This window comes from Acinonyx jubatus, chromosome X, assembly GCF_027475565.1.
Source record: "Acinonyx jubatus isolate Ajub_Pintada_27869175 chromosome X, VMU_Ajub_asm_v1.0, whole genome shotgun sequence".
Taxonomy (NCBI): domain Eukaryota; kingdom Metazoa; phylum Chordata; class Mammalia; order Carnivora; family Felidae; genus Acinonyx; species Acinonyx jubatus.
In genome coordinates, this window is record NC_069389.1 from 123,886,315 (window position 1) to 123,905,768 (window position 19,454).

Here is a 19,454-nt window from a genome sequence, read left to right on the forward strand (position 1 = left end):
GTATTGACATCTTAACAATACCAAATCTTTCATTTCATGAATGTGGGATGTGTTTCCATTTAGGTCTTTAAATTCTTTCAGAAATGTTTTGTAGTTTTCATTGCAGAAGTCTTTCTCCTTGTTAATTCCGAAGAATTTTATTCTTTCTGATGCTACTGTCAATGGAATTGTTTTCTGTATTGACTTTGTATCCTGCTACTTTGTTGAATTTATTAGTTCTAATAGGTTTCTTTGTGTGTGCAATCTTTAACATTTTCTACATATAAAATCATGTCATCTGTAAACAGGGATCATTTTGTTTCTTCCTTTCTGATTTGGATGATTTTTGTATTGGTTTCTCATCTAATTTCTCTGGCTAGGATTTCTAGTACTATACTGAATAGAATTAGGAAAAGTCCTTGCCTTATTCCTGATCTAAGAGGAAAACCTTTCAGTCTTTTACCACTGAGTGTGATATTCACTGTGGGTTTGTCACATATGGCTTTTTATGTTGACTTCGTTTCATTCTATGAATAGTTGTTGGATGTTTTTTATTACGAAATGGTGTGGAATTTTGTTAAATGCTTTAGATGCATCAGTTGAGATGATAGTGTATTATCCCCTTTATTCTCTTAATGCTGTGTCTTATATTGATTGATTTTTGTATGTTGAACTATCCTTGGATTCCCAGAATAAATCCCACTGGGTCGCCGTGTATAAATCTTTTCACGTGTTGCTGAATTTGGTTTGCTAGTATTTTGTTGAAGATTTTTGTATCAATGTTCATAAAGGTATCAGTTGGCAGTTTTCTTGTAGTGTCTTTGTCTGGCTTTGGTATCAGGGTAATTCTGACCTTAGAATGAGTTAGGGAGGGGCGCCTGGGTGGCTCAGTTGGTTAAGTGGCCGACTTCGGCTCAGGTCACGATCTCATGGTCCGTAAATTTGAGCCCCGCGTTGAGCTCTGTGCTGACGGCTCAGAGCCTGGAGCATGTTTCGGATTCTGTGTCTCCCTCTCTCTGACCCTCCCCCGTTCATGCTTTGTCTCTCGCTGTCTCAAAAATAAATAAATGTTAAAAAAAATTAAAAAAAAAAAGAATGACTTAGGGAGTGATCTCTCCAATTTTTGGAAAGGTTTGAGGATTGGTGTCAGGAATTTAAAATTTTTTAAAAGGCAACATAACTTAAAAATCAGACTTCTGTTTTCCCGTCTAGCATGTAAGGAGTTTATAAGTCACCATTCCATGCTATCAATAAGTAAAAAGGTGAACAAATTGAAAAATCAACAACTCTTCTTAGGTCCGTCAGAGAAGTGAAGTCACAGGGCAAATTGCTGCCTCCAAAATTAGAGATACTGGCTGGCAAACACAGAGTCGCAACTTACCAGAGCAGAACCCTGAGGCATAAATGTCTGTGGGAACCAGTGCTGAGGTAGGAAAACCTGAAGGTAAATTACGAGCTACTGGAGACTCAGTGCAGGGTGTATGAGAGTTAAAAATCTCAGGGTGGCCTGAGGCCCCCCATTTTTGTGCTTTTTACCTCTAGGAGTTCTACTAGGTCCTCATAGTGAATATCAGAAAAAAAAAAAAAAACCTCTCCTCATGCTTTTAGCAGGGGAGGGGGAAATTATTTTGCCAGAGCCTAACACATTGCAATTCTAATCACAGCCTAATCCACCCGGGGGGAAGGGAAAACACAACATCAGTCTGCTTTAGCCTTCTACATGGAAGAGATACTCTCGCCTCCTCTAACCATCCTGTTCCACCTAAAGAAGAAAACTTAGAGGCAACGGTGAAGTTCACAGCCCAGGGACACAGGCTCACCAAAAGACTGAAACCTAATCATATGACTATAGAATGCATCCTCTCCCCCCCACACCTCACCACTACATTACTAAAGATCTCATTTTTCACAGTTCCTTTTACCCAGGACAGCATGTCCACTTTTGAACAAAATACTGTAAGCCACACTGAAGGGCAAAAAAACCCCCACACAGGTTGAAGAGACTGAACAAGAAGCAGAACTGCAACTAGAGTCCGTATGGCAGGAATGCTGAAAAAACCAGGGACTTTTTAAAAACTGGGATTAACATGCTGAAGGCTTTAACGGACAAAGTAAACAACATGCAAGAACAGATGGATAAGATAAGCATAAAAAAGGAAATTCTAAGAAAGAACCAAAGGAAACGCTAGAGATCAAAAACACTGCAATGCAAATGGAGAATGCCTTTGATACGTGCACAAGTAGCCTGCATATGGCTGAGGAACGAATCTCTGAGCTTGGAAATATGACAGTAGAAGCTTCCAAAACTTAGAAGCAAAGAGAAAAAAGAAACTGACAAAAACCAGAATAGGATATCCAAGGACTGTGGGACAACTATCAAAGTTAGAACATACACACAATGGCAATAGCAGAATAAAAAGAGAGAAAGGAACAGAAATAATATTTGAAGCAATAAGGAGAATTTCCCCCAAATTAATGTCATGTACCAAAACATACATCTAGGAAGCTCAGAGAACACCAAGCAGGACAAATGCCCTGAAAAAACTATCTCTAGGCATATCTTTTCAAACTTCAGGAAATTAAGGATAAATAAAACATCTTGAAAGGAACCACAGGGAAAACACCTTACCTAAAGAGGAACAAAGAAAAGAATTACATCCAAATTCTCCTCAGAAACCAGGCAAGCAAGAAGAGAGTGGAGTATTGCATATCTAAAGTGTTAAGAGAAAAAAAAAATCAACCGACCTAGAATTCTGTACCTTGCAAAATTATCCTTTAACAGTGAAGGAGAAATAACAACTCTCAGACAAACAAAAATTGACGGAATTTGTTGCCAGTAGAGCTGTCTTACAAGAAATATTACAACCAACTATTCAGAGAGAAGGAAATTAATGTAGGTCAGAAATTCAGATCTACATAAAGAAAGGAAGAGCACTGAAGAATGAAAAAGTGAAGAGAGTATCCACCACAGAAGAGGCACCAAACTACCAAGTAGACTAACTTAGCCAGTTGCTATTAGCCAGCCTTTGTCATTGCAACTCCAATCCTGCCAAAATGGACATATGAGTGGAGGAGCCATACAGGAAGCTATGCATGGGTGTGACATCACAGACTCACCAAAGCTCAAATGTCCAACTTTCCAGCAACAGAGACCAACACTAAGCCCCTGATATGTCACAATTCCTCAAAGAAACTCTTCAGATAATTAGTGAGCCTCAATAAGCACCAATAAGCTCCCCCTAATAAACTTCCTGTGTGCGTGCACACACACGCACACACAGACACACACACAGAAAAAAGCAGACACTTTTTTTTTCATTTGTGTGCTTATAAAGCTATAAAATCACCCAAGGAAGCACAGATGTTATCATTATTTGAACAACGTTTGTTGGAAAGACTCGTTTTCATCTGAGTTGTTTTCAGACGATTCACTGTGAGCTGTAAATCTGTGGAAATGCCACTGCCCAAGGTGACAGATATAAGTAGCAGAACATTGCTCAGAACTACTGAAAACTTAACAGGCACCAAGGTGCTTTACAGTGAAAGGGCAGGTATGAATCTGTAAGACGTCTTTTGTGAGGCACGCAGTTACCCCCCCACCCCCCAACGGCACAGAAACACTGTGGCGAAGGCAGGAGGAGAGAGCATCCAGGTACACGTGAGAGTGGAACCAGCCGGCCGGTGTTCGAGTTTGTGTCCCTGGAGCTCTGATGAGGGATGTGGCCCAGAGATGTATGTTTGAACGAGGCTGGTGTGAACTAAAAACGCAGACAGCGCAGACCTCGCACGTGAGTTTCCGGGAGTCACCCCGAGCAGCAACGGCGCAGAATGGGTGAAAGATGAGGGCCACACATAGACACGGCAGCCGGCCGCTCACAGGAGGAGGCTCTGTGAGCCCCAGACGATGTCAAAATCAAGACAGAAAGGATTCGCTGAGCAAACGAGCGAGATCTCCTTTTCAGAAGACACAAGGGTTTCAGTGAGCCCGCACCTAATAGGTTGGCATCCGTTCACATGAAGTAAAGACTGATGGAGGCACGAGGAGAAAGAAGCTGGCCAACCTACAGTCACAAAGGAAGACCTGAGGACCTCCGAGGGATCCAGGGGCACACTGGCTAAAAACGCCCCTTGAAACCGTGCGTTGTTTGGAGTAGACCTGTCTCGAGACCAACTGCGGTGGGGCCGAGGTGAGACTGACTTAATGCTCACCTCCCTAGCCTCCCTCCGCCCCCTCCCTTCCCAAGGAGCGCTGCATTTCACTGCACTCCAGGGTTTCCAGGACACCCAAGACAGCACGACGTCATGGGAGCAGCTCTGCCAACTCAGGGCCATGACAAATGACTTTCTGTACTGGCTGAGGGCCAGGGGCCAGGGTACTGATAAGGAAGCTCTCCCAGAAAAAGGAGCTGATTTAAGGAGGAAGGAATGAAGATCTGCATGCACCAGTGGGCACAAGCAGGCTGCATGAGCAGCTTGTCAGAGACCCATGTCATTCACTCCTGTCCTACTGATACCTCTACTTCAAGTCACACCCATCGCCATGTGAGGGATTCCTGATGACCAGTTGCTAGCAGAGGAAGAACCCTCAGCTTTATTTACAGATGGCTCAGCTTGATATGCACATACTAGCCAATGTTATCGAAAGGTAACATTTTGTGTAGAAAGAGAATTGGCCTGAGGTGCAAACATATACAGACTAATGGACAGCAGCAAATGGTTTGGCTGTCTAGCCAGGCGCCTAGAAGTAACAGGACTGGAATATCAGGGAGGAGGATATCTGGGGTAAAGACATATCAATGAGTGGGCACAAAACAGAAAGATCTTCGTGTCATACATTAATGCCACCATAGAGCTTCTACCCTGGAAGAAACACAAAACAATAATGTAGACAAAATGACTGGCAATTAACATCAGCCAGCCTCTGTATGGGCCACCACAGTGCTGGCAAAATGTGAGGTAAGTGGCGATGGGGGTAGGGGAGAGAATTTATGCATGGATCCAAAACCACAGGTTCCCACTAAGGCCAATCTACCTAGTGCTACCCCTGAAAGTCCAACTTGCCAGCAGCAGAAACCAATGCTGGGTGCCCAATACTGCACTGTCCATCATGGAGACCAGCCAGCTCGTCAGTGGCAAGTTGACTGCACTGGACCCCTTCCATCCTAGAAGGGACAGCACTTCATTGTGATAGAGACATGTAAGTGTTTAGTCTTTCCTGCCTGCAAGTCCTCAGCCAGCCCTGCTATCTGAGCTGTTACAGAGGGTTCGATTCACTGATGTGGGATCCCTTATAACATCATGTCTGACCAGGTGACCCACTGTACGACAAAGTAGGTGCTGGAGTGGGCCCCTGACCATGACATCCATTGGGTTTATCACATGTTGCCACATCCAGGAGCTGCCAGACAGAGAGAGCAGTGAAGTAATTTCTTAAATTACAGCTAAAACTCCAACTTGGGGCCCTGTGAAGATGGAGGGCCAACTTCCAAGGTGCTGTACATGCTGTACATGCTGTACATGCGCTGATGGTTCTGTATCCCTGGGCTAGGAACCAAAGAAGGGCAGCAAAAGCAGCTCAGCTTACTATCACCCCACTGTGACCCTCCTGGGGAATCTGTGCCACCCCTCTCTACAGCTCTGAGCTCAGCAGTGTAGAAGGTCCCCACAGCAGAAACGCTAAAGTCTCAATGAGTGAAAAATTGGGGGACCACCTGGGGCTACTCATACCACAGGGGCAACAGGCCAGAAGAGGAGTCCTGGGGGCATTATTACAAGGCGGGAAGCAGGGGTAGGGTATTGTCACACGCCAGGCAGCAATGTGCCCCTTCCCAAGGGCGGCCACCCTGCCTGAGAGGCAAGGTGCAGGCCCCTGGGACCTGGATAAGCTGCCGCACAATACCAGTGAGGACGCGGCAGATGAGCAGATGAGCGGGTGGGGGCGGTGACGAAGACAGACAGGAACTGGTTCCAGGTTCCAGGAGCCACCACCGGGCCTGTGGTCACGCCCCGACAAGCTGAACCAGAAATCCCCTTTCCCAAAGCAGCCCGTAGGCCCTTCCCAGGGCAGGCCGCGCCCCCTTTTCGGACCAGCCCACAGGCCCTCCTCGCGGCAGGCCACGCCCCCTCCCAAAGCAGCCCGCAGGCCCTTCGAGGAACAGGCCACGCCCCCTTCCTGGGAGCCGGCCCCCTACTCCCAGGATAGCCGGTGCTTCATGATGGACCAGGAGGAAGCAGAAAAGTCTGGCCCCGTTGGCCCAAATGGGGCAACTCAGAACGGTGGTTCCGGCTCCAGAGCTCCCGGTAGGGTCGGCCTGCACTGCTGTCCAGCTTCTCCCCGTGCCCACCCCTGCTTCTTCCCTGTCCTTCCCTTCCCTTCCCCAGGACTGGTCCTGTGTAGGCGCACTCTAAATAAACTTCCTGCACGTTAATCTCTGTGGCACAGTCAGCTTCCAGGGAACCCAACCCCATGGTATTAACTCATATTTAAATGTGCTCTAATTTCATCCATCTCTAAAAATTTTCATGGCACTAGCTTCGGTATAGACCTACATGGTTTTTAGTCGTGTAATAACATTATCTGGTAGCCATGTCATCAAGTGCACTCCTCTCTTCAGTCCATTTGTGCCATCTCCTGGCCACTTTGACACTTACGTCCTTCCACAGTCATCAATCAACTCGTCCCTAATTTGTTCCCTTTTCGCTTTTTCCAAATTGTCTCCTTGGTTCTGTAGGGTCTATTCCACCCAGTTTCTCCATTTCAAGAGATAGGTATTTTTACATCCCTAGCATAGTGCTTCCACTTTAATATTTCTGACTAAAATGAAAATTTAAGACACAGAAAATGTTTACTAGATGAACAACTTGGAAGAACAAAGAGGGAACAGGATCAAGAGCACACAGAAAACACTTTTTTCTCCCTCTAAGGAAAGAGGCAAAAATCAGAGGCTAAAGAGATAAGTTTGTGGGACAATGAAACAGAAGGCCTAGACCCTATTCCAAAGGAACATGGTCCACAGTAGGGACACTATTCAAAGGGACACACCAGACATTCCTAAGAGCACTCGCACCATTCATGTATGTGATTCAGTTCTGAGATGAGCGTATACGGGACCATGTATAGCTCTCCAGGCTAAGACCTTTTCTATCAGAGTGAATAGTTTCCACTGAAGCAGAAACATGTGATGTATGTGCCTGTCTCAATTTCGGGGTAATCTGCACAATAAGTGACAAAATGTTCCAGGGTTCAAGGGTTTTACTCCTTCCTAACTTCTGTGGGATTTTGTTTGTGCATTTCCCTTGGGATTTCATATATAAATCTTGCCAAATATATTTGGCAACAATGTCCTTCACATGAACTGTTCTTTCACATTTTATCTAAAACTAATCAGAAAACCTATTATATTCCCTGACCTTTGCTTAGAAGTTGAGCAGCTGCAGGAACAGATAATATAAAACTGAATTTCCCCAGATGTTTATTTCAAAATTTGGCAGAGCTTGTCAGGATGTGTCCAGAGTCAGTTTATCCTGTTAATCGGTATCAAAATAATCTAGACTATAAAATAGTATCATCAAAATAAAAATTCTATTCACTTTTTCCTGGTAAAAATACATGTGACTGCCTACACAACAAAAGAAGGCTAGATAACAAGTACACCATTTTCTCCATTCAATTAAACTTTATACTATTATTCACTATGCCTCAGACTGCATGCTAGATGGAAGATACAATACAAAGTACAATGTATTGGGATACCTGGGTGGCTCAGTCAGTTAAACATCTAGCTCTAGATCTCGTGGTTCGGGGGTTCAAGTCCCGTGTTGGGCTCTGTGCTGACAACAGTCAGCCTGCTTGGGATTCTCTCTCTCTCTGCCCCTCCCTGCACTTGCACTCCCTCAAAGTACAAATTTCTTAATAATTTTTAACAATGCCAACATTAATGGATAAGTGGCTAATTGTTCAGTTACACATCAGGCCTCTACTTTAGGGTCATTAACACTTCACAACTGCAAGCCATATAAACTATAGAAAGTACTTGAGTCCATTCCTCACATCACACACAAAAATTAACTCAGTGTATTAAAGGCCTAAATGTAAGAGCTAATATTATAAAACTCTTGGGAGCAAATATGGGTATAATTCTGTGTGACCTCACATTTGGCAATAGTTTCTTAGATATGACATCAAAAGCACAAACAACCAAAGGGAAAAAAAATAGACGAATTGGACTTCATCAAAATGAAAAACTTTGTGCTGGGAGAAAATATTCAAAACAGGTACATCTGAAAATGTATCCAGAATATATACAAAATCCTTAAAACTACAAAATAACAAGACATACAATGCAATTTTAAAATATGCCAGCGGCACCAGGATGACTCAGTCAGTTAAGCGTCCAACTCCTGATTTCAGCTCAGGTCATGATCTCATGGTCGTGACATCAAGCCCTGCATTAGGCTGTGTGCTAAGCATGCAGCCTGCCTGGGATTCTCTCAATCTCTCTCTCTCTCTCTCTCTCTCTCTGCCCTTCTCCCCAGCTCACATGCTCTCTCTCTTTCTTTCTCTAAAATAAAAAATAAAATGAAATAGGCCAAAGATCTGAACAGACATTTCATCAAAGAAAATATAGGAACAGCCAATCACACATGCAAAGATGCTCAGAATCTTTAGTTGTCAGAGAAATGCAACATCAAGTGTTATCCAGGATGTGTTGCAACTGGCACTCTCATGTGTTGTTGGGTGGGAGCAGAAAATGGTACAACCTTTCTAGAAAATCTGTTGGCAGCGTCTTACACTTAAACATGCATTTACCATATGATCCAGCAATTTCATTCCTGGATATTTAACCAAGATAAATGAGAACACATGTCCACACAAAAGCTTGTACAGGAATGCTCATAGCTGGTTTATTAGCCCCCAAATTGGAAATAATCCAAAGGTCCATGTGGCAGTGAACGGATATACAAATCGTGATATATTCCCATAACAATGGAGCAGTAAGCAGCAATACAAAGACTAAAACTACTTCGTGCAGTAATCTGGATGAACATCCAAATCATGGTGGTAAAGATAAAAGGCCAGACACTGAAGAGTGCATACTATATAATTCTAATGATGTAAAAAAATTAAAAAGTAAAAAATGAATCCAGAAAGCAGCTTGCGGGCAAGGGCCAGATCAGTGTGGGGAGACCCACTGAAAAGTTGCAGAATGATAGACATAAATGCTCTATCTGTTGATTAAGGTGGTAATTACATAACTTGTATGCACTTGTCAAAACTTATCAAACTGTACATTTAAAATCTGTATGTTTCATTGTATGTAAATTATACCTGGGGTAGGCAAAATTTTGTTTCCCTTAACCTTTGCACTTTGGTGTTATGCCCATGAATATGTTACATGGCAAAAGAAATATTGCAGGTGGAATTGAGGTTGCTAATCAGCTGATCCTGTGAGGGGGACATTATCTTGAAATATCTGGATGGATCCAATATAATCATGAAAATTCTTAAATGTGGAAGAGGAAGGCAGAAAATGTCAGAAAGATATGGTGGAAGTCAAACAGATTTAAAGCATGAGAGAGACTTGGAACTTCAGAGAAGGGACTAAATTACAAATGAGTCTGGAAGTGGATTCTCCTCCAGTAACAAGGGCAGCCTTGTCCACAACTTAATTTTGGTCTTGCAAAAGATGTGGTATACACACACACACACACACACACACACACACACACACACACACAATGGAGTATTACTCGGCAATCAAAAAGAATGAAATCTTGCCAATTGCAACTAGTGGATGGAACTATAGGGTATTATGCTAAGTGAAATTAGTCAGAGAAAGACAAATATCATATGACTTCACTCATGTGAGAAATTTAAGAGACAAAACAGATGAACATAAGGGAAGGGAAGCAAAAATCATATAAAAACAGTGAGGGGGACAAAACATAAGAAACTCTTAAATACAGAGAATAAACAGAGGGTTGCTGGAGGGGTTATGGGAGGGGGGATGGGCTGAATGGGTAAGGGGCATTAAGGAAACTATTCCCGAGATCATTGTTGCACTATATGCTAACTAACTTGGATGTAAATTAAAACTTCATTAATTAATTTAAAAAGTTTTGGTCTTGTGTGACCCTGAGCAGAGTGGCTAGTAGAGTCCACCTGGCTTCTGACAAACTAAAACTATGAGGTAATAAATGGGTGTTGTTGCAAGCTGTGAAGTTTGAGTAATTTGTTACACAGCAATAACAAACTATTATGATACTCAAAGTTGATCCAAATACTAAAAAATAACTTCACAAGAAGATAAAAAATGTAATTAAAAATGATGCTCCTAAATGAAGTTGGTTATTTCAAAAAATTAATAAACTTGATAAGTCTCTAGCCAGACTTATCAAAAAGAAAAAAAGGACCCAAATAAATAAAAGCACAAATGAGAGAGGAGAAATGACAACCAACACCACAGAGATACAATTACAAGAGAATCTTTTGGAAAACGGTATGTCAACAAATTGGACAACTTGAAAGAAATGGACAAATTCCTAGAAACCTATAAACTACCAAAATGAAAACAGGAAGAAATAAAAAACTTGAACAGACAATAACCAGCAAAGAAATTGAATCAGTAATCAAAAATCTCCCAACAAACAAAAGTCCAGGGCCAGATGGCTTCACAGGTGAATTCTACCAAATATTTAAAGAAGAGTTAACACCTATTCTCTAACTATTCCAAAAAATAGAAAAGGAAAGAAAACATTTAAATTCATTCTATGAGGCCAGCATTGCCCTGATCCCCAAACCAGATAAATCCCCCACTAAAAAAGAGAATGACAAGCCAGTATCCCCAGTATCCCTGATGAACATGGATGCAAAAAATCTCAATAAAATACTAGCAAACCAAATCCAACAATACATTAAAAGAATCATTTACAACACTCAAGTGGGATTTATTCCTGGGTGGCAAGGGTAGTTCAATATTTGCAAATCAATCAATGTGATACATCACATTAATAAAAGAAAGGATAAGAATCATGTATATGATCTTCTCAACAGACACAGAAAAAGCACTTGACAAAGTACAACATCCATTCATGATGAAAATCTTCAGTGAAGGAGGTTTAGAGGGAACATACCTCAACATTTTAAAGGCCATATATGAAAAACCCACAGCTAATGTTATCCTAAATGGGGAAAACCTGAGAGCCTTTCCTCTGTGGTCAGGAACACGACAGGGATGTCCACCCTCATCACTGTTATTCAACATAGTACTAGAAGTCTTGGCCTCAGCAATCAGACAAGAAGAAGAAATAAAAGGCATCCAAATCAGCAAGGAAGAAGTCAACCTTTCACTATTTGCAAATGACATGATAGTCTATACAGAAAACCCTGAAAGACTCCTCCAAATAACTGCTAGACCTGATATACAAGTTCAGTAAAATCGCAGGGTACAAAATCAACATACAGAAATGTGGTGCATTTCTATAGACAATAATAAAGCAGCAGAAAGAGAAATTAAGGAATAAATCCCTTTTACCACTGCACCAAGAATAAGAAGATAACTGGGAATAACCTAACCAAAGAGCTGAAAGGCTTGTACTCTGAAAACAATAAAACACTGATGAACAAAATTGAAGACATCACAAAGAAATGGAAAGACATTCCTTTATCATGGACTGGAAGAACAAATATTGTTAAAATGTCTGTACTACCCAAAGCAATCTACACATTTAATGCCATCTCTATTAAAATACCAATAGCAGAGGCACCTGGGTGGCTCAATTGGCTGAGCATCCAACTTCTGCTCTGGTCATGATCTTGTGGTTTGTGAGTTTGAGCCCCACATCAAGCTCTTTGCTTGACATCTCGGAGCCTGCTTGTATTCTCTGTCCCCCTTCTCTCTGCTCCTCCCCAACTTGTTCTCTTTCTTCTAAAAAAAAAAAAACATTAAAAAATGCCAATAGCATTTTTCACAGAGCTAGAACTAACCTAAAATTTGCATGGAATCACAAAAGACCCCGAATAGAAAAAGCGACCTTGAAAAAGAAGATCAAAGCTGGAGACATCACAATTCTGGACTTCAAGTTATATCACAAAGCTGTAGTGATCAAAACAGTATGGTACTCACACAAAAACAAACACATAGATAAATGGAACAGAACAGAGAACCCAGAAATGAACCCACAACTATATAGTCAATTAATCTTTGACAAAGCAGGAAAGAGTATCCAATGGGAAAAAAGACAGTCTCTTTAACAAATGGTTCTGGGAAAACTGGACAGCGACATGCAGAAGAAAGAACCTGGACCGCTTTCTTACACCAGACACAAAAATAAATTCAAAATGGATAGAAGATCTCATTGTGAGACAGGAAACCATCACAATCCTAGAGAACTCAGGTAGTAACCTCTTTGACATTGGCCATATCAACTTCCTACTAGATACCTCTCTGGAGGCAAGGGAAGTAAAAGCAAAAAAAATAAACTACTGGGACTATGTGAAAATAAAACGCTTCTGTATACTGAAGGGAATAATCAATAAAACTAAAAGGCAATCTATGGAATGGAAGAAGATATTTGCAAATGACATATCATATCTGATAAAGGGTTAGTATCCAAAATATATAAAGAATTCACCAAACTCAACACCCAAAAATGAATCATCTATTTAAAAAATGGGCAGAGGACATGAATAGACAGTTCTCCAAAGAAGACATCCAGATGGTGAACAGACACATGAAAAGATGCTCAACATCACTCATCATCAGGGAAATACAAATCAAAACTACAATGGGATATCCCCTCTATCAGAATGGGTAAAATCAACAACACAAGAAACAACAAGTATTGGTGAGGATGTGGAGAAAGGGGAACCCTCTTGCTTTGTTGGTGGGAATGCAAACTTGTGCCTCCACTGTGGAAAGCAGTACAGAGGTTCCTCGAAAAGTTAAAAATGGAACTACCTTATGATCCATGAATCACCCTACCAGGTATTCACTTAAAGGATACAAACGTACTAATTCAAAGGGATACATGCACCTCGATGTTTATAGCAGCATTATGTACAATAGCCAAATTATGGAAAGAGCCCAAGTGTCCATTGACTGAGGACGGGATAAAGAAAATGTGGCATATATAAACAGTGGAATATTACTGGGCCGTAAAAAGAATGAAATCTTGCCATGTGCAATGACATGGATGGAGCTAGATAGAGTATAATGCAAAGCAAATCAGTCAATTAGAGAAAGACAAATACCATACGATTTCACTCATATGTGGAATTTAAGAAACAAAACAGATTAGCAAATGGAAAAAAGACAAACCAAGAAACAAACTCTTAACTATAGAGAACAGATGGATGGTTAGCAGAGGAGAGGTGGAAGAGGGGTGAAACAGGTGATGGGTACTAAGGAGGGTACTTGTGATGAGCACTGGGTGTTATAAGGAAGTGTTGAATCACTCTATGGTACACATAAAACCAATATTACACTGTATGTTAACTAACTGGAATTTAAATCGAAACTTTAAAAAAAAAGGAAAAGAACAAAAATCATGCTCCTAAATGAAACCAAAGAAGATATTGCAAGCTATTAAAACAATGAAAACTTTGTAACCTGTGGGATATGGAAAACTTGTTCTCAGAGAAAAATATATAGTTTTAAATGCCTTCACTATTAAAAACAAAAGACAAAAAATATGTTACTTTTCCTAAGATATTAGAAAAAGTACAGCACAATAAGCCAAAAGAAACAAAGAGATCGGTCATAAAGATAAAATCTAAAAACCAATCAAACACTAAAAAATAACTGGGAAGAACAAAGAAACTTAGAGGCTCATCTTCGAAAAGACCATCACCAACAACAAAATAGACAAATCCCTTGCAAACCTGTTTATGGAAAAAAGATAAACAGCAGAGATATAGGAATTTAAGAAAAATAAAGGGCCCATAACTATAGATAAGGTGGTGTAAAAGAATCCTGAGAGAACGCTCTATGCAATACAGTGGCAACAGAACTGAAAAAATAAAGGAAGTGATTACCTGGGGAGATATAAAATTTTAAATCTGACTACAAAAAAAGTTGAAACTTGATTTGACTAATTATTACAGAAGAGCCTCAAGAGATGATTAAAGATATTGCAAATGTCACTTGGACCAAAGAAAAAGATGGAGCACTTACCAGTTCATCTGATAAAGCCAATACAATTTTAATCACAAAACCTAAGAATAGTAAACAATAAAGCTATAATCAGAGTCACAGGATAAAGGCAGACAGTGTTTACCTCTGCTGCCCTCTGCTCTGTCGACTGCCCTATAGAAGGGTGCTATAAAGGCACACAGTATTTAAAGAAATATTAGCTCATAGAACCCAGCGATAATCAAGTTATATGAACATTAGATTGTAGTCCAAGAATGTAAGGGTATTCAGTGTCAGAAAATCTATGAACATAATCCATTTATCGATCAACATATTAAGAAATAAAATTTAGATGATGCTAGATGCTGAAGTCACTTCTAATAAAAGTTTTATGGCAAATTGGAATAGAAGTAACAACGACCATTTATCCAAAACAAACAGCAAATGTTATTCCAAACAGCAAAACATTAAGACTATTTCAAGTAAAATCATGGAGTGGTGCTTTCATTACTAATATTTAACATTTTCTTGTATTTTCTAATAAATTCAAGAAGAAGATAAAAAAAGAATTGGTTATAAACATTGGAATAGAGCTATAATCTGTCTCATTTTGCTCATTTCACATAAGATTCAATATTGTAGTGTAAAATTACTAGCATTAATAAGAGAATTCTCTAAGGTACCTAGATTCAGTGTGAATATAAACAGATAGAAAGGTGACTTTTTATATGCCCTTCTGGTCCCAGGATTATGGCCAAAGGGATATCAGTGTCACCAGGAATAATTTGGAGGTTGCCAAGGACTTATTTTAAAGTGTTTTCAAGTCTGACCGAGAACGCTGACATTTGGGGAAAGGAAAAAAACAAAAAACAAAAAACAAAAAACAAAAAACAGATAGCTTTTCTCTATTCTGATACTAAACATCAAGAAATAGAAATAGGAGAAAAAATGTTTATTAACAATAGCAAAATGTATATAAAATGCATAGAGATAACTGTAATGATAAATTGCTTCTGTTTATTATATTCATAAAATTAATGTAGAAGTTTAATAAAATTCCAATTAAAATCACAACAGGACTTTTAACAACAGGACTTCTTTTTAATTGGAAAAAATTTTAACATTTTTACATAGAAGAATAAAATGCATAATAAAATGCTAAGAAAGGTAAAAAAAAAAAAAAAGAGAGCAGCAAGGACTGAGTCCACTAGCCAGGTATTAGAAGATTAGGCATTTTATTCTTCCACTGTAATCAAATCAGTATGGTATTGGCATAGCAAGATCAAAGTTAGTTCAATGCATCCAGAAATAGATACTAATATATTTGAGAATTTTTAAAAAATGTTTTAATGTTTATATCTGAAGGAGAGAGATACGGAGCATGAGTGGGAAGGGACAGAGAGAGAGGAGACACAGAATCCAAAGCAGGCTCCAGGCCCTGTGCTGTCTCCACAGAGCCCAACATGGGGCTAGAACTCACAAACCATGAGATCATGACTTGAGCCAATGTTGGGCACCCAACTGACTGAGCCACCCAGGTGCCCTGTATATATGAGAAATTTATATGATGAATGTGTTTATTTGAATCAGCAGTAAAAGATGTATTATTTGATAAATGGTGCCACTGCAATAGGGCTACTGATCTGGATAGAAATAAAACTAGACAGAAGTGGGATACCATATGCAAATATAGCCACTTCTATACCATATGCAAATATAAATATCAGATGAATTGACACCAGAAATGTAAAAAGCAAAACAATAAAAATCTTGCAAGAAGATCTGGGAGAATACACATACAACCTTGATGAGCAGAAAACGGTTTTAACCAACACTGGCCACTCGGAAGATATGAAAGAAAAGGTAGATACACTTGAGCATAAATTTTTAAAAATTTTATTAAAAGTTATAAACAAACTCAGTAGACAATAGGTCTTGGGGGAAATTGCTCTGTGCGCTAGTATATTGATGCAATATAATAAAGGGTTAATACTTGTGATAATAAAAGAGCTTTTGTAATTAAAAAAAATAAAAGAGCCCAAAGAAAAATGGGCAAAACATAGAATAGCCAAATCTCAAAATATAAATGCAAGAGCCAACAGGCACTTGAAAAGATGTTCAACCTAAGAAATAAAAGGAATGCAATTAAAGTAATGACACAGTATCATTATACCCCAATTGACAAAAAGTTAAAAAACAAAATAACACTTAATGATGTGAAAGCTGGGAGATGGTCACTTGCATACATTGATAGCAGAAATGTTTGAAGAGTTCTGGCCTTTCTGGAAGTTAAAAACAAATAGAAAATATTCCCTTCATTCCAGTAATATATTCCTCTTGAGAATGAGTCCCAGAGGAATAAAACCACTGTATGTAATGATATAGGAGATAATGACCAAAAAATGGAAATAATATGGAACCTTATATGGTCATTAAAAAGAATGAACTGAAGCTATGCCAATTGACTTAGACAGAATTATACTAGGTGTTAATGAGAGAGTGAAGTGTGTGTAATATCCCATTTTTGTAAAACAATGACCAACAAAACCTTTATTTGCATATATATGTGTATATGTGTGTGCACGAGTCTATACTATCATCCTAGGGTTATCTGGTTGGGGACAGGCAAGAAGGGGGCTAATGTAGAAGGAGGGTCGGGACCCAAACAGAAAGGACAAAAAAGACTATAAAGTACGTATGACATCACAGTTAATATTAAATTGCCATTATAGATGTATTGGGGTTAAATCTGTATGATACACCTTTAAAGAAAACAAAAAAAATGTAAAATAAACGATTTCAGCACTCAACTCAATAAGCAATAAATCAGCGAAATGAACCAAAGGAAATTAGGAAGAAGGAATGAATTCATGAAAGTAAAAGTAGAAATTGATAGAACCAAACGATCGTTCCTGACAAGATCAATACAATTGAGAAACTTTCCGGAAATATTATTTTTAAGAGAAGGAAAGAGGAAATACACAGTATAAGAATGAAAAAGGAAATAGAACTACAGACAAAGAACAGTTGAACAACATCACAAGACTATTATGTGACTTGATACCAATACATTATCAAATCTAGGGATGACAGATTCCTTTCTAGGAAAATATATACAACAAAATTCGACTGAAGAAGAGGCAGAGAAATCTGAATAAATCAATGATCATAGATAATATCGAAAAAATTATTTAATACTAGTCTCCCCAAATGCACTGCAACCCAAAAAGATGAAAAGCTTCTGAACTCATGGCTAATCCTTAAACCAAAACCGGGCAAAGATATCAAAACCACACCACACCCACACAGAAGTACAGACTAAAGTTGTGGGTAATATTGATGGGATCTCATGGCTTTGCTTCTCTGGATGGAAACTTGGGGGTAGGCTGGGGGAAGTTTTGTTCTCTCTCAGGCTCCTTGCCTCCTTGTTCTCCCTCTACTCTGCGGTCTGGTTTCCAGAGTGGCGGCATGTGACAAAGAGAAGCAATGGACAAAACAGAGCAACATATCAACAAATAGTTCAGATCTGTGACAACAATTGGCAATTAGCATTTGTGATATCACATATAACCAGCATCACAGCTACCCTAACCTGATGTCTGCACCTTCCTCCAACCAATCACATTCTCACAGCCTGACTGGACCCTGTAAAACATGCCATTACCTTGTGTCCACGTGCAGCTCACTGAGCAGTTCACTTTGCATATAGTCCCAGGACAGTTCCACTGCGCCCAGGTAGTATTTTCTTGTGGCACTGAAGCTGAATGGCAAAAGGCACAGAAAGAAGCAGGTGGAGAGTTCTATTTGCATGGCTCGTATTGCTAGAAAATGTTCAACTGAAGAAGCGAAAGAATACTTTTCCTCTAAAATATCTTCAGCTCCCAGGAGAAAAAAGGTAAATTTTCTATGATTTAGAGAAAAGTCCCAAAATTTTTGCTGTGAATTTTAGGGAACTTTACCTGCTGGATATTACAGCAGCATTAGCAGTAAGCAGTAACAGATAAGATTGCTTCCTTTGTGGCAGTGGGAAGCAGCCACAGGAAGAACCGAATAGGAAAAGGGAGGCTGAGCTAAATCTTAACCCATTCACTTCTGAGAGTGGTAGGGACACAAGAATGCTGCTTTAGCAGAACCTTTAAGGAAAGGAAGAGAGGGACGGAGAGGTCAAGGTGAAGAGGAGCTTTAATGTGTATTCATATTCCTAGCCTAGTCCAGCCTTCTTCCTTAGTAGCAGCAGCAGCAGCAGCAGCAGCAGCAGCAGCAGCAGCAGCAGCAAGAGGTCTGGATGTTGTTGGAGATTCTGGAATCCACCTGCACAAACAAGAGTAACCAGTATTCTAATAGTCTCCCTGTTTCTGCCCTTACCCCTCGAATAGCCACCACCAAGTGACTTTTTAAAACTATAAAGCAGGGGTGCCTGGGTGGCTCAGCCAGTTAAGCTTCCGACCCTTGATTTCGGCTCAGGTCATGATCTCAGGGTTCATGAGTTCAAGCCCCACGTGGTGCTCTGTGCTGACAATGTGGAGCCTGCTTGGGATTCTCTTTCTCTCACTCTCTCTCTCTCTCTCTCAAAAATAAAGAAATAAACATCAAGAAAAAACACAAAAAAATAAAACTATAAACCAGATCATGTCACTCCTTTGCTCAGAACCCTCCACTGGCCTCTGACTTCACTCAGAGTAAAATCCTACGTCTTTACCATGGTCTAGAGTATCTCCCATGATCTGCATGGCCCTTTCCTCCAGACCTCTTGCGGCCTCATATCACTATGGCTACTGGTCTTCTTGCTCTTCCTTAAAATATGAAGCACTCTCTTGCACCTAGACCTTAGCACTTGCTATTTTCTCTACCTAAAACACCTTTCCCCCAGACCTCTACACATTTCCACTTCCATATCTCCTTCAAGTCTTGGCTCACATCTCGCCTTCTCAATGAGCTTAAACATGGCCCACCACATTTATGTTGTAAGTTGTCTACCCCCACCGGCACTACTGATAAGGCTCCTGACTTCAGTTCTGTAGATAGCACTCATAACCACCCAGCATTCATGTATTTTTTTTAATCCTGCATTGTAGTTACCTGATGCTTAAGTTGGTTTGCATTGAGGTATGGGATATATCTCCTTACATGAAAAGGTAGCGGTGCTGAGCTTAAGCAGAGGCCCTACTCAGGTTAATGTTTATCTGGGGGGACGGGGGAGGGCCTCAAAGTATAGAAGATAACAGGAAGAAGCTTCACCAGCATTGCTACAATAAATGTTATCACTGAGAGCCCAGTTCTGCACAGGTACGAATGTACCTGGGAGCAACTGGTAGTGTACTGTCCAGCTTGGAAAGAAGTAGG

At 40.1% G+C, this 19,454-nt stretch overlaps 1 protein-coding gene across 2 annotated transcripts in view; it reads right to left on the reverse strand.

The window, feature by feature from the left end:
- Positions 1-18,135, reverse strand: part of F8 (coagulation factor VIII) — a 127,110-nt gene extending 108,975 nt beyond the window's left edge. The window contains exon 1 of one of the 2 annotated variants that reach the window (XM_027053179.2): positions 17,776-18,134. In XM_027053179.2, the coding sequence (XP_026908980.1) occupies positions 17,776-17,921 (146 nt within the window). In that variant the 5' untranslated portion in view covers positions 17,922-18,134. Of the gene's footprint in view, positions 1-17,775 lie in introns of both variants that reach the window. The other variant, XM_053201904.1, reaches the window with a different exon arrangement.
- Between the last annotated feature and the right edge of the window lie 1,319 nt (positions 18,136-19,454).